This window comes from Drosophila montana, unplaced genomic scaffold, assembly GCF_035044405.1.
Source record: "Drosophila montana isolate Dmon_TW-CO22-7 unplaced genomic scaffold, ASM3504440v1 contig_3200_1, whole genome shotgun sequence".
NCBI classification, from domain to species: domain Eukaryota; kingdom Metazoa; phylum Arthropoda; class Insecta; order Diptera; family Drosophilidae; genus Drosophila; species Drosophila montana.
Window position 1 is genome coordinate 4606492 of NW_026998080.1, and position 13440 is coordinate 4619931.

Consider the following 13440-nt stretch of genomic DNA (forward strand, 5'->3'; position numbering starts at 1 on the left):
TTGGTTGTTTTATAGTGGTTTTTTTTCGTGTACATTTAAATATAAAGTGCACAGCTTTATGTCAGTTAAAAAAAATTCAATTATTTGCATTGAAAGCTTTTTACATATATTATATTTACCTATATAAACGTTAAACAATTTTGATTACATTTTCAAATGTATACCTATAAAAAGATATGCTTACTTTTTTAAAACAATTTTTATAAAATTTTTAAATTAAAAAAACCCAGTTTGACTTGTTATAATGTATCAAGGAGATTATTGCTAGTCAATTCATTTCTTATACCCTGACAAAGAGTTTTATGGCTTTATGTAAATTTGTAACAGGCTGAAGACAGAGCCTACATCAGCTGGAATCTTAAACTTCAACGTCCAGATGATGCATTCGCCGTCGTAGCAGTAAGCGATCGCAATCGTGTTCTTCCTTATTTGGTGCGGAATCAGTCTGGGTGCAGCATTCCAATATCATGCCATGCCTCATCAGTCTGTGCATTTGGCTGCAGATGCGAGTCTAGCTGCAGCTCTAGATCCACCATTGATCGCATGACCACAAGTGATGATTGGCCTGCATGTGAAGCACCTCCGATTGCAATCCAACCAAGGCGAGTTTTTTGCAACATCGGCAGTCCAGCAGCTAGTTTAATCGACCCAGATTCGAGCAGCGCACGTGAGGCTACCAAGGAGCCAGCCCAATTTTTAACATTGTTGACCGCGGTGGCAAATAGATACAAATCGTGCATTAGATGCTGGACGGTGAGGGGGCGTCGAAGATTAAGTTTCCGCCAAGGGGATTTGGGATGAGAAAAAGTTTGCGATTGTAGCAGTGAACAATATGTGTGCTTGGTCTTACAAGACCCAACAGACTATGATGCCTCTTTGCAAGCGAGAAAGACTCTTGGCTTAGTAAAGGCTCAGCGAGGGCTATAAATTTGTAAAAAGAATTGCCTGCGACTACACAAATTCAAAAGGATATCCTCCAAACGAATGTTTTACGTATTTATTTATTCATTTTTCAATTACAGAAACACGTTTTACTTCTTAAAGTATTTTGACTACTTGACGATTTAATAATGCATTTCATTGCGGCCGGCCGACGTTGAGTGTTCGTCATTTTGTATGAACTTGCAATATATATGTATGTATGAGTTCTTGAGATGAATTTCGCATTTGTGAAAAAAACACCTGCATAATTACATACTTATTTTGGTTTGTTATATACACAGAATGTTAGCATATACTATCTTAAGAACAAATAGGATAGAACCTTTTTTTGATTTATGCGTGGCCATGTAAGGTGGATGTATTACAATACATGTGCTCGCCCGGATTATTTAATGTGTCTTCAATTATTTTTAACGGCTCATTTGAATTTCCTGTTGTCTCATGGCTAATATCATTTCCTCTATGTAGGGTGCCTTTAGTTTTTCCTTCACCAACGATACCACTGCAACTAGCAGATTGTAAATTTTGCATATTAAAGCCTTGGTGCATGTTTTCATTGTCGTATAGACTAATGTCAGCAATACACTTTGCAATCGGTTCAGCAGCAATAGAAAGAGGTGATGCGGCTGAGCCATTATCGGGAGGCGATTGGGCGGATTCACAGTTTAACGAACTACTTGATTCTTTTCTGGCAAGCTTGTTTGTGTTTGTCATTGAAATAGTTTGATATCTATTCCTTATTGAATCAACTACATCGAAAAGATTCTTCGCATCCATGGCCAAGATGTGTGCAGCCGACAGCATACTCCTTCAAGAAAGGAAAATGGGAATATATACAAATTCAATTCTTAATAATATTATATAATTACTTTCGATATTCGTTATCCAGAGTAGTATCATTGTATTGATGTGCTAACCGCATTGCTGACACTAAATCATGCATATCTTTGGAAAGAACTTTGTGCGCCATCTCTACCTCTCTGCAAAAGAAAAAAAAAAAAAACGTTAAAAAACTTAATTCAGCTCTGAACAAGCAGAATATATTACTTCAAGGCTTGGGCCGGAAATAGTATTGATATATTATCAACTGATTTGAGAAGGTTCCTTAGCTCGACCCCGACATTTTTGACCAAATGCAAGTAACCATCAATGTGCGCCTTTTCAACGCCTTGAGAAAGTACCATTATTGACTTTACAACTGCGGTTGTAGCACAGTACACCTCATCGTTTGTTCGATTTATTGGTCGAGTAGAATCTTGATTTTCGCTATTTCTAGACTTTAAGCTTTCTTCTGCTGCCAAAGATACCGTGTGATCCGATGGCGAGTTATTAAGCTTAAGTGAAAATACATTTGCGCTGGGTATTTTTGGCCTTGTCTTCGAATTCGAACAATCAGGAAAGCCTATTGTGCCTTCTGAAATCAAATCAGGTTTAAAATTCTGATGTTTTATCAAAACCTCGGTTTCAACTTCACCTGGTATTGGACTGGATCTCTTTCTCTGCAAAATCATAGAGTTAAACGAATAGTTTAATAGTTATTTGTTTTATACTTACGACCAGTTCTTCCTGATACAGCCATTCACCATCGCTATTGCTGTCCTTGCGTTGTTGCCACAATTGTTCACCAATTGGTTTGGGAATGGTCTGTAAATTATTATTGTACTTTACTCTCTTTGAATCAATTATTTGCATTCAAAATAACTTAAAAATAACCGATTAGAAAATATAACCAAAAAACTGAAAAGAAAAAAGACGTCTTGCTCATGTGTCAGCATAAAACCTTCGTCCAATCAAACCTGATTTCCCACATCTGAATTTATTTGAATACAAGCTGCTCCTTCCAAATTATCGTTCTTAGGATCAACCGTAGCTGTTCTTAGCGTAGCAACCGTTGTCCACTGCGGCTCCCACTCTCGTGGAATTTCTTGTAAGTCGTTTAATGAAGTTTTAGTGCATAAGCCGCTTTGCTTTCCGCCGAAGCTCTGAGGGCATTTGTATTCTTGCCCGATTATATTCGAATTTATTGCGGATGCATTAAATAATGAGACCGAATGGGCGTTTTCTTTCACAGACACACAGGTTTTTAGGCCAACCCCGCCAAAGTCGTAGATTTCTTCGGGCAGAGACTCGCATTCGGTTGATGTTTTCATTTGTTGACGATATGCATGGCACTGACTCTTGCGTTCCATGCCCCTGGAACGCTCTGAAAAACTCGTGCCTTGTTTGTGAAAAATCATGTTTTGCGCTGCCATTAACGATTGATGACGCTCCAGACTTCCACCCTTTGAGTGCATCGGCTTATCCATCTGTGGTTGGTGCCGTTCGAGACTGCCATAAAGACTATAACCTGCGACCCTAGCCGTTGGGTTGCCAGATTTGCTGTCCATCTGCACTTGATTCATGTGGAAATCATCCGTGTTTGGTGCACTTAGTATAAAGTTATTTTTCAGTGGCAAATTCTCTGACACATATCCTGATACCGGCTGAGGCCTAATATTCATAGGGTGTAAATATGCTGGTATAAAGGTCGAGTCAAAAGAACTAATTACAGGTGATGAAGATGGATAAAGATTTTGAGAAGAGGTGCTGGTTATTGGAAATTGATTTTGAAGTTTATCTGAATCAGCGACAGGATCGAGTTTTAGGAGCTCCGCTGCGGGGAGCTTAGTAGTTTTAAGCGAATGATTCGATTTACTGGAATCTATTCCTACGGCTAAAGTATTAAATACCGAAGCGGGTGTGGTGTAGGCTGCAGGATTTATGCCTCGCTTTTGATTCTCCATCATTAATCTGGCGAGCACAGCCGGATTTTGGGCAATAATATAGGTCTGGGGTAGAGTCCTGTTTTCCTCTGACGTATTCAATATGCTTGGAATATCTAAAATCAAGTATAGATATAAGCATATAATCCAATTGCAAGATCTGTCTATGAATATTACCAGTGTCATTTACTGTTCGGGATGGCTTTAATGGAGGAATGTCGCTGTCTTCAGTGCCAATCCAAGATACACCTGCAAGTCGACGGTGCTCCCTTCTCATTGTCTCAGATGAGTTCATACTGTCTTCTAATAAAATTTCACTAAAAATATATATATTTTAGAAGACATTATCCCAACAAACTATTGGTAACAAATCTACAAACATACTAAAGGGTTTCCTTTATCCGTTTAAAATTCGGCCTTTTCAGCGGTTCGTAAGCCCAGCACTGAGACATAAGTGAGTATAGTCTGGGCGGACAGTTCGGTGGCAATGGCAATCTCTCCCCATTTTCCAGCTTTGTGATGACGTCACTATTTTTCACGCCTTGAAATGGTTTAACACCTAGCATAAGTATCTCCCAAATGCAAACACCTATTCGCAGAGATCATATAAATGTAAATGAGTACTTATTTTTTTTTTTGTTTTTTTCTCTTTCACCAACCAAACATCCACACATCACTAGCTGTAGTGAATCTTCGAAAATTGATTGACTCGGGGGACATCCATTTAATGGGCAGTGCAACTGAAATCTCATTGTTTTATAATATATTCAACAGATAATTATAACTATTTTTCTAACCTGTGGGAGTTGAGTGATAATAGGACTGGTCAGAAACCCAGCGCGACAATCCAAAATCAGCCAGCTGAAATTGGTAAAGAGATAAGCGCAAATTCTTTACTCCATCTATAATTGTTTCGCACCTTCACACAAGTTGGTGTGCTCACAAGAACGTTTCGCGCCGCAATATCTCTGTGAACGAATTTCTTAGATTCTAAATAGCTGAGCGCTGTTGACAGTTGGTAGCAATATTTAAGCAAAGTTCCGTGACTTAATCTGGGAATGAAACGATTCATAAACATATACGTGGTATAAACAATCAGAAGCATACCTCTCACTGTTGGCTTTTAAGTACGCGCGCAATTCACCGAGCTTAGCTAATTCCATTACTATCCAAATGGGCGTTAAACTGCAAATACCAATCAACCGGATAATATGTGGATGATCGAACTTCTGCATTATATCTGAAATGAATAACAAGACAAATCAGCAAAGCTGTATAACAGTATCAGGAATTCAGCTTAAGGTATGGATCGTGATAAATATAAAACCATATTATTGGTTTACCCTTTTCACAAATTGCATTAAGTCTGAGCATTAAATATATATTCCGCAACAGCGGACTCAATATTATTAGTATTAATTTAACTTACATGCTTCGGCAAGAAAATTTTCTGTCTTTTCTGGATTCTCGTTTGTTTTACATGTCTTAACGGCTACTTGCATTACATCATATTTGGCATCGATATTATTTGAAGAACTCTCGTTCCTTTTATTTTTCGGTTTAGCTGATATTGGAACCGTATATGTTCCAACATAAACATCTCCAAACTGACCGACCCCAATTTTCGCACTTAGAACTATTTGAGATCGATCAAGCTCGTAATTGCGCACTAAACAAGAAAATAAGGGCTTTAAAACGATAAAAAAAATTATTAAATGTTAGCTTACCTGTGGGTGTAGAGTAATCACCCTCCCCTTCTAATAATCCGATTTCAGCATAATCATCCGTAAGCATAGGCTTACTTTTAGTCGGAGACGACGAAGTTCGATCATCTGGCAAAGCGTTAGATGCATTTGGTGAGATTTTTACATTTCCTCCTAAGTCTGTTTCCCGTTCCCAAACTGTAAATCCTAGATCTTTCGTTAGTAGCCTGCAATAACCATCAATCAGATCGGCAATACTTTCAGCGGTCTGAAAATTATACATAATTATCATTAATCATATGAATTGAAAATTTAAAAATTGTAAAGCTTACATTTACTCCATTGCATGTTATAATCAAATCTTCCGTAATATTAGATGCAGAAATTTTGATTTGAGTTTTAATTTTTCGGCAATTGCATTTTAAATTTTGTAACTCAAGTTCATTGGATGCTTTTTCTTTTGGAAGAGCGCAGGTTTTAATAGAAACGACATCTTTAAACTGTGCTACATTCCTTAAACTTGCTTGTGGGTGTGTCTGGTAAGAGATTCCTAAAAAAAATAAATAAAATAAAATGGGATATACAAAAAAAAATTGGAGCATTGAAAACTCTTACCAATATGCGGACCAACATGCAGGATTCCTGATATATTCCAAGCAGAGCTCAAGGTTACAGAAAATTGTTCGAAATCGGTTAAATAAAAGCTTTTGAGAAGATCGAAAAACCTGTATAAATGTTTTTAAAATATTTTTGAGTTAAGCATTTCTCTACCAAAGTTTAGCACAAGAATACATACTTTGTCAAGTACTCAATGTCATTGTAATTGTAGACCTTCTTGTATCCGACCTGTATCATTTTCTTCAGATTCTTTGGCTTTGTTGTGCTTATCACAGATTGAGGAATAAAACATTTAAACCCAATTTCCTTCTCAATGTAATCGATGTGTTGCTTCTTATCTGGAGCTTTCAACGTTATGTTTTTGAAGTAATGGCGTATACCCAAACAGCATAGTTGAACTGCTACATCAGCGTCAACGGAAGTTATATTTGATTGAATATAATCGTCCTTTACCTGAAACCGCACACATTCAGGGTTAAATGTTATCGGAAAATATTTAACAGCAGTATTACCTGATCAAAAAAATAAAAGCAAGTAGTTTTGTCTTCGTCGAATAAGTCTTGAATTTTATGGGGGACATATCGCACGCGCAACTCCACACGCCAGACACCTGTGATAACGGATCGCCGCCCAAGATGCGTGTCTTTGCCTTCTGCAAGATCTGCTTTTATTGGGTCGTTGTTTGGACAATCTACATTTGAGCACCCGGGTGATAGTATGTGCGACAAGACCTTGTCCATTGATGTTGTCCTAGCTAACCATAGTACCTGTTAAATATTTTTTGGTTTATTATAATCATAGTAGTTTAGTATTTGGAGCACATACTTCTTTGGTTATGACATTCAACATTCGACATGCATATCGCTGAATGCTCGGCGGCGGTTGTCCGTCCTTGCCAAACTCTTCAACTGTTTTCCGGATAATGTGGAATACCGTTTCAGTTTTATGAAAGGCTATTGATTTGAAACTCTTGTTTGGCATGTGCACATGAAGAACATAATCTTCATATTGGGCTAATAAAACAAAAAAGGCATTAATAAACCAATGGGGTTTGCAACTTTGTATGTACTTACATCCATTGTTCCTGTGCGGCTGATCGCTTTGGTTGACTTCTGCGGTGTTCATGTTCCAAATTTACCGCTCTGTAGGCGATTTTTACAAAAAATTCACCACCTATAAAAGTATGCAACCCAGTTTATTTACATATATTCAATCACAGGTATTTTCTAAAAATAATGTTATTGTATTATAATAAAGTGGTTGGTTTTATTTCATCATGAATTAAGCTCCAACCATATCTTTAGCTAGAATTTCAGTCTGTCTTTAACACTGAGATTGATTGATCCAAAAGTCGAATCTATGGAAAATATGTGCGTATGTTCGTATATTCATTTCTATGAGCACACATACACATATATAAAACTCTAATATGCACATACACTCGCTTATAAATGCTTTCGCCTCAGTTGTTAAATGAATCTTTTGTGTTCAGCAGATAATTGCCAACTCAAAAAAACAATTTCTTATAAACTCTTTAACCAGAACTATTTAGTTATTTAATAATTGTAAAATTTGAAAACAGTAATTACTTCCCCTCACACGTTCTTCTTCTTTCTTTAATGTTTCTATTCATAGGAGTGTCAATCTGTTTTACATGGTACTGGCTTGCCATTCACACAAAATGGGAAGGTGAAGACAACAGTGGCGTCACAAATCATGTTGCTAGTATAGGGTAAAGTATACCTATTTGTATGCATTTATTTGCATTTGTGTAAATATATATAAAAATAAACATAAACATAGCTTAAGCTCAGTTGTTTACAAATTTAGTTGCTTACTGAGTATAGAAATATATCGCTTATTCCTCAAATCGCATCTTGTGATCCTCCGCTTCTCTGGCCCACAAAAACTATTCATGCTGTAACTTAAGTCTCCCTCTCCACTATAATTTAAAATATTATCGGTTCACCTGTCCGATTAATTCTTTGGCACTGTTTCTCAGTTTTACTTTCTATTCTAATAAAACAACTGAAACTGTTTTATCCTTTCCTGTACAACTGTTGCCAAATTTTCAAAAGTAAAATATACCGAAATATACCATATTTCGATTGAATAATCGACTACTTATCGTGTCTTATTGCATATCTAGTGTAGCATATCCTAGTATTGCATATCCGTAGTCGAAAAGAAATTGTTTGGAGGTAAAGTTATGTAGTATATATATTTGTGAGGCTTAGATTAATTATGTTCATGCATATTTTGTGAAGTTAAGGTAAATTTGAAAATAAATATGCTTCTTCCAACAACTAACATTAAGAAATAAACATATCGATGAATTATTTTTTTTCAGCCTGTTGTTCATTAATCGATAAGTCGCATAATGACAACGTTTTCAGTATCATATTTTACTGTGTCCATAACTAAGCGTCAATTAAAGAGCAAACCCATTGAATTTTCCTAAAACAATTACATGCATCTTTGTATGTGCAAATGTATGGCTTATATTTATGAGCTATTTGCTTGAATAATTATATGTGAGTATATTTAACAGCAAACCTTTGAATTTATTTTGCAACTGTACTAATAGAAAACGTGTGGATTTTTTTTACACGTCCACAGTACATAAAATGTCGGACTCTGAAGTCAGCAATATGTCGGATAGTGGCTCTGACGATGGATCTATATCGAACAAGTCGCAACAAAGTGTTAGATCCAAATCTGGCTTTCGCTCAAGGTCAAGGTCGATGTCCAGATCCAGGTCCAGGTCCAGGTCGAGATCTTCTCGTTCGCGTTCTCAATCAGCCCATTCTGGCTCAGGATCCGATTCTCCGCAACCTCAAGGTGGACGTGGACACCGTCGCAAAACAGAAGATTCTGAAGATGAAGACCCGCAAGGGGAGGATATAGATTCCGAAGAGTACGAAGAGGAAGAAAACGAAGATGACCATCCAAGGAAAAAAAAGAAAAAGGAGCGCTTTGGTGGCTTTATTATTGACGAAGCTGAAGTCGATGACGAGGTAGAATATATAATATAAGCACTCGTTAAATTGTTTAATAGTTTACATACCAAATTGTTTGCATATAAAGGTTGATGAAGACGACGAGTGGGAGGAGGGTGCCAACGAAATTGGTATCGTTGGCAATGAAATAGATGAGCTGGGTCCCACCGCCAGAGATATTGAAATACGACGAAGAGGAACCAATTTATGGGAGTAAGTTGCTATCTTAAAATTTCATTCAGTTACCAAATATTAAATTGAACAATTAATTGGTATAGTACTCAAAAAGAAGACGAAATTGAGGAGTATCTAAGAAAAAAATATGCTGACGAATCGATGGTAAGACGACACTTTGGCGACGGCGGCGAGGAAATGTCCGATGAAATCACTCAACAAACTCTTTTGCCAGGGATCAAGTAAGTCAATGTTATGCTACCAACTGTTAATTTTATACTAATTTATGTACTTAAACAAATTATTCAACTAGAGATCCCAATTTGTGGATGGTGAAATGTCGCATTGGAGAAGAGAAAGCGACAGCATTACTCTTGATGAGGAAGTTCCTAACTTATCTCAATACAGATGATCCATTACAAATCAAATCAATTATCGCACCAGAAGGTGTCAAAGGGTATATTTATTTGGAAGCTTACAAACAAACTCATGTAAAGACAGCTATCGACAATGTGGGAAATCTACGTATGGGCAAATGGAAACAAGAAATGGTTCCAATTAAGGAAATGACTGATGTGCTTAAAGTAGTTAAAGAGCAAGTCGGACTTAAGGTAAAACAGTGGGTGCGTTTAAAGCGTGGCTTGTACAAGGATGACATTGCGCAAGTAGATTATGTAGATCTGGCACAAAACCAGGTGCATCTTAAGCTTCTTCCTCGTATCGATTACACTCGAATGCGCGGTGCATTACGTACCACGGCGACGGTAAGACAAACATAACAGTAAGTTTTTATCGGTGTATTAAGAATATTGATTTCAGGAAAGTGATGATGGGAAGCGTAAAAAGAAACGCAGGCCACCGGCAAAACCATTTGATCCAGAAGCTGTTAGGTGAGTGACATATTTATAAGCCATTTCTAATATCCTACAATAACAAAAATCAAATATCTTAATCCCAACTTTTTTCAGGGCCATTGGAGGGGAAGTTCACTCAGATGGAGATTTTTTGCTCTTTGAAGGAAATCGCTATTCGCGAAAGGGATTTCTATATAAAAATTTTACTATGTCAGCCATTTTGTCCGAGGGCGTAAAGCCCACTCTGGCGGAACTTGAGCGATTTGAGGAAGCACCGGAGGGTAAGTTAACAAATCTTTTGGAAACAATTTCATCTAAAAATGGCATTCACTCTTATAGAAGTTAACCTAGAAATAATGGCTAGCGTTAAAGATGATCCCACGGCTACCCATTCATTTTCAATGGGCGACAATGTCGAAGTTTGTGTAGGTGATCTGGAAAACTTACAAGCAAAGATTGTTGCTATTGACGGCACAATGATTACGGTTATGCCCAAACATCAGGACTTAAAGGTAGCGTCCTTGATCATTTGAATCTAATAATTAAAAGTTTATTAATTATGTTTTTTACATTTAGGATCCTCTTATATTCAAAGCTAGCGAGTTACGCAAATACTTTAAGACGGGTGATCATGCGAGAGTGTTGGCGGGCCGCTACGAAGGTGAAACAGGTCTAATAATTCGCGTAGAGCCATCGCGGGTTGTGCTTGTCTCAGATTTGACCAATCATGAACTTGAGGTCTTGCCCCGAGACTTGCAACTCTGCTCTGATGTAGCTACCGGAGTTGACTGTCTTGGTCAATTCCAATGGGGAGATCTGGTCCAGCTTGAGTAAGTAGTCTTAAAGTTCCATTCAAATATTTTATTTTATTCAACCAAATGTGTCTTGCTTTGCAGCTCACAAAACGTTGGCGTAATTGTGCGCTTGGAGCGTGAGAACTTCCACGTCTTGGGAATGAATGGAAAATGTATTGAGTGCAAGCCAACAGCCTTGCACAAACGGCGAGAAAATCAGAATACTGTCGCTCTGGATGCAGATCAAAATCAGATTCGCCGCCGCGATATTGTGAAAGTTATGGAGGGTCCACATGCCGTAAGCAAAAAGTCCGCACACTTATCAATACATTTTTACATGTTTTCGCTACTCTTATATAATAGGGACGCTCTGGAGAAATAAAGCACTTATATCGCAGCTTGGCATTTCTCCACTGTCGTATGTACACGGAAAACGGCGGCATTTTCGTATGCAAGACGCGTCACTTACAACTCGCTGGTGGAAGTAAAACGAATGTAAGCAATGCTAATACGCTTGGCGGATTAGGATTTATGTCGCCTCGGATCCAATCGCCAATGCATCCGTCTGGTGGTCGTGGCGCACGTGGAGGATCGCGCGGTGGTCGCGGAGGCTTCCGTGTTACGCGTGACCGTGAACTTTTAGGAAAAACCATAAAAATTTGTGGTGGACCCTACAAAGGTATTATTATCATATAAAATTTATATTCCTGATTCTTTGATATTTTATTTATGATCGTGTTAAATTTAGGTGCCGTTGGCATCGTAAAAGATGCAACTGAGAGCACAGCTCGTGTGGAATTGCATACATCATGCCAAACAATTTCAGTGGATCGTAACCATATTGTTATTGTCGGCGAGCCTGGTAAGGAAGGCAGTGTTTCCACTTATGGTCGCACACCAGCACGTACACCGGGTTACGGAGCGCAGACTCCCAGCTACACCGCTGCCGGTTCCAAAACTCCATTGGTTGGAAGTCAGACACCAAATTGGGACACTGATACACGGACACCTTATGGTACAATGACGCCGTCTCACGATGGCAGTATGACCCCACGTCATGGCGCATGGGACCCAACTGCAAATACGACCCCGGCTCGTAATACAGATTTCGATTATTCGCTTGAGGAACCAAGCCCCAGCCCAGGATATAATCCAAGTAGTGTACCTTTCCTTATATATTGTGTATTAAATTTAATTTATCTGAATCTTAGGCACTCCTGGCTACCAAATGTCGTCACAATTTGCTCCACAAACTCCGGGTACTCTTTACGGCTCGGATAGAAGCTACAGTCCATTTAATCCGAGTCCAAGTCCTGCACCTTCCCCATACCCAGTTGGTTATATGAATACACCATCGCCATCAACCTATTCACCGAACACTCCCGGTGGTGTACCACAATCTCCTTACAATCCGCAAACGCCTGGAGCTAGCCTCGACTCTTCGATGGGCGATTGGTGTACCACGGACATTGAAGTTCGGATTCATACGCACGATGATACTGATCTCGTTGGCCAGACCGGTATTATCCGTACAGTATCAAATGGTGTCTGTTCTGTATTTCTGCGTCAGGAAGATCGTAGCGTGTCCATTGTTAGCGAGCACCTGGCTCCTGTTCCACCCAATAGTGGAGATGAATTCAAAGTTATATATGGAGAAGAAAGAGAGTCTGTTGGCAAAGTGTTGTCCAAACAGGAGGGTGATGTTCTTGTCTGTAAGATAAATGACGAAGTAAAAATGATACCTGTAAATCATTTATGTAAGATGAAGTCCATTGACTAGATTGCATGAACCCATATTGTCTTGCGAAAAAAGGCAGCCCCGTTCTTTTGTATAATGTCTCAAAAGATATATAATAAAATAATTCAAATGCCAATCTCTTAATAAATAACGATACCTTATATTTCTTCTTATAAGAATCTTACATCTTTGATTCTTATACACTTGTATACCTTATTATAATCAAACAATCGGCCGAAAGGATATTTTGTCTTCGGCAAGCCGAGAATACAAAAGTTTTCATACATTTTATGAACATTTTTGTACAATGAAAAATCCATCCCTCGCTCTTGGAAATGCGTGTGAATTTCTAAGAATCTGTATTTAAGACGTATTTTACCCTTTTGCAAAATTCAAGCTTCCTTATTGGAAATTATGGACCAAAGATTTTTTAGGGGGAAGCTTTAAGTTTCGTCCGATCGGCGGTCTATGGCCCGCGATAAACCCGATATTGAAATCCTGCATTTTGAGCATATATCGTAAGTTTTAAGAGCTGGAGTCACTAAATTTGACATGTCTCTCCATCTTGCATAACCAAATAAATAAAAATACCAATTAAAACTACAGCCACAATTTAAAGGCTGTTGCCTTTTTGCGAATATAGCAATATTCAAAGGCAGACCTTTTCATCAAGGTCGGTTAAAAAAACACAATTTATTAAGGAAAATGTTTGGTCATATTTTCAAACAGTTACGATTAAACGCAGGCATTTTCTGTATGTATGTATATGCATATGTATGAGTGCATTCTCCTTTAAATTTTGCATCGTTTTATTTTATTAACAAACATAAATACTTATTCATTTTCAAATTGATTA

The 13440-nt window shown here is 38.0% G+C and overlaps 2 protein-coding genes across 7 annotated transcripts; one reads left to right on the forward strand and one right to left on the reverse strand.

The window, feature by feature from the left end:
* Nucleotides 1–983: 983 nt before the first annotated feature.
* Fak (protein tyrosine kinase 2 Fak) lies at nt 984–7258 on the reverse strand. Of its 6 annotated transcripts, none has more exons than XM_064686717.1 (20): nt 7099–7258; nt 6851–7038; nt 6538–6792; nt 6204–6478; nt 6023–6132; nt 5740–5957; nt 5432–5675; nt 5134–5373; nt 4812–4944; nt 4624–4756; nt 4502–4565; nt 4364–4444; nt 4089–4293; nt 3882–4021; nt 2739–3820; nt 2497–2586; nt 2417–2441; nt 1990–2353; nt 1812–1922; nt 984–1750 (listed from the first exon to the last, which is right to left on the reverse strand). In XM_064686717.1, exons 1-20 carry the CDS (start codon nt 7148–7150, stop codon nt 1276–1278), a joined length of 4485 nt encoding a protein of 1494 aa, XP_064542787.1. In that variant the 5' UTR covers nt 7151–7258; the 3' UTR covers nt 984–1275. The 6 variants fall into 6 exon arrangements, with proteins under 6 accessions (XP_064542787.1, XP_064542786.1, XP_064542790.1 ...); XM_064686716.1 differs by having other exon boundaries at nt 1990–2356; XM_064686720.1 differs by having other exon boundaries at nt 3672–3820; nt 7099–7257.
* Nucleotides 7259–8401: 1143 nt separating this feature from the next.
* Nucleotides 8402–12763, forward strand: Spt5 (Transcription elongation factor subunit Spt5). The gene is made up of 13 exons (XM_064686721.1): nt 8402–8559; nt 8645–9042; nt 9113–9237; nt 9303–9440; nt 9512–9962; nt 10018–10088; nt 10167–10333; nt 10392–10564; nt 10629–10882; nt 10949–11144; nt 11210–11525; nt 11595–12002; nt 12058–12763. The coding sequence occupies exons 2-13, from the start codon at nt 8653–8655 to the stop codon at nt 12624–12626; spliced, it is 3258 nt and encodes a 1085-aa protein (XP_064542791.1). The 5' UTR covers nt 8402–8559; nt 8645–8652; the 3' UTR covers nt 12627–12763.
* The last annotated feature ends 677 nt before the right edge of the window (nt 12764–13440 follow it).